This window comes from Amphimedon queenslandica, unplaced genomic scaffold, assembly GCF_000090795.2.
Source record: "Amphimedon queenslandica unplaced genomic scaffold, v1.1 AMPQUscaffold_6325_Cont21715, whole genome shotgun sequence".
In the NCBI taxonomy this organism is placed as follows: domain Eukaryota; kingdom Metazoa; phylum Porifera; class Demospongiae; order Haplosclerida; family Niphatidae; genus Amphimedon; species Amphimedon queenslandica.
Genome location: NW_003553382.1, coordinates 1 through 1850, shown reverse-complemented (window position 1 = coordinate 1850; position 1850 = coordinate 1). Strand labels below are relative to the sequence as shown.

General features: G+C 38.1%; 1 protein-coding gene across 1 annotated transcript; it reads right to left on the bottom strand.

The window, feature by feature from the left end:
- Positions 1-44: 44 nt before the first annotated feature.
- Positions 45-1703, bottom strand: LOC109592093 (HEAT repeat-containing protein 1-like; the record flags this gene model as incomplete). Its single annotated transcript, XM_020007650.1, has 3 exons — positions 45-135; positions 323-786; positions 1499-1703. Coding segments are annotated over 3 exons (760 nt in total), but the record flags the coding sequence as incomplete, so codon positions are not given.
- Between the last annotated feature and the right edge of the window lie 147 nt (positions 1704-1850).

Sequence of the window (1850 nt, the reverse complement as noted above, 5' to 3'; positions counted from 1 at the left end):
ATTGCACATTAATATGTACATGTACATGTATTATTGTTGTTTACATTCTTTGTTTGTGTCCATTGTATGTTCATCGTGTTCCTTCACTTTTTGGATCAACTCTTTCATCAGCTTCAACAACCCACTTAACTTACACTGAGAGAGAGAGAGAGAGAGAGAGAGAGAAAGGGAGAGAGGGAGAGGGAGAGAGAAGGAGTATAAAGTGCAGAGAGAAAAGGACAAAAAGAAGAAAGAGAAAAGTATAAATAATACTCTCAGAAAGTACAATGTACACGTACTATACAATTGTACTGTTACTTGTACATGTACATGTATTCCTTACCTTAATATCAACTCCTGATAGTATACTCAATAACTGATTGATCATATACAAAGGTCCTCTCTCCAGTCCAACTATCATCAACAACAAAGACTCTACAATCGCTTCACGGACCCTCTCCCCTTCCTCGAGAGACTCCGCCTTTTTGCCACGCCTCTTTTTAGCACTCGGCGGAACATCGGGCGGAGCCAGCCTTGGGAATGTCCCCCTCCTATTCCCATCCTCAGTACTGCTATAGAGTGACTGTAATACTAACTGGAGTCCAATGGGGTCAGTAGTTATTGATACTTTACATGTGGTGAGGTAGTCCAGTAGATGAAGGAGAGGGCATGAGGAGTAGATTTGGGTTAGTTTGTCCTCTGGCTGTGAGACAGTGGCTGAGCTGTAGAGTGCTTCAATGCAGTGATAGGCTCCTTTACGAATGAGAGTATTAGGACTCGACAATGGGAGCAATAGTGAGGAGACAACTGGAGGGAGGGAAAAAGCAAAGGGGAAGAAATTAAAAATTGATTATCATGAAAAGTAAATTATACAGTATATATGTACATGTACATGTATATTTTAAGGGGCAGAGAAACGTACATGTACAAACACATGTCTTTGCCACCAAGGATTCAGCATATATATGCCTTTACTTTAAATATACAAATTTGAACTTCACATGTACATGTGCAATATTATACATACATGTACATGTACATTTGCATGTCTTCAAAATTATTGTGATGAACTTGTGGGTTCAAAAAACTTTTCTCAACAAAAAGAAAGAAAATTAACTAAAAAAATTGCCGTCCTTTTACACAAACAACACAGGCTATTTATACAGAACTAACAAACTAGAAAGTTCTCTACAGTACAAACTAGAAGGTTCTTTACATACATACAATAAGCTAGTAAGTTCTTTACACAAAGGAAGTAAATAGAATGTTCTAGATAATTCATGTCCAGGTTCTCAACACCTTGGGGTTTGACCTTTCTCCTTTAAGGTACAAAAGGTTACTGGGTCTCCATCACAATTATACAATGGTATATATGGTCACAATAATTCAGGACAGCTACTACACTGTTTAGTAGTCCTTGTTGTCCCCCACAGTTCACTGTGTGTTTAAACCATTTCAAAAAAAATCTATTAATCTTATGAAAGTTCTTATAGTGTTATCTGTTAAGTATAGCTCCTACCTGGACAGTATGCTGAGAGCATGGCAATAGTGGCGTCATGATCCAGTGAGTGAAGGTAAGCCCTAGCTATCCTTAGAGCTCTGACCTGAGTCACTTCAGTAATGAGTAGTCCATTACTGGCCCCCTCGGTGTTGTTAGAGTCAGTGGGAGCAGTCCATATCATCGCTAGGAAACGAAGGAGGGAACCACGCCCTTGAAAATGAACCTAAAAATACAAATATACATTGTATACCATACATGTACATGTACCATTAATATATTGAATGTATACATGGAAGTCAATCTAATCATTTTTATGAACAATTTTAGAACAGATACTACATGTAAATGCATGTACATGTACATGTACATG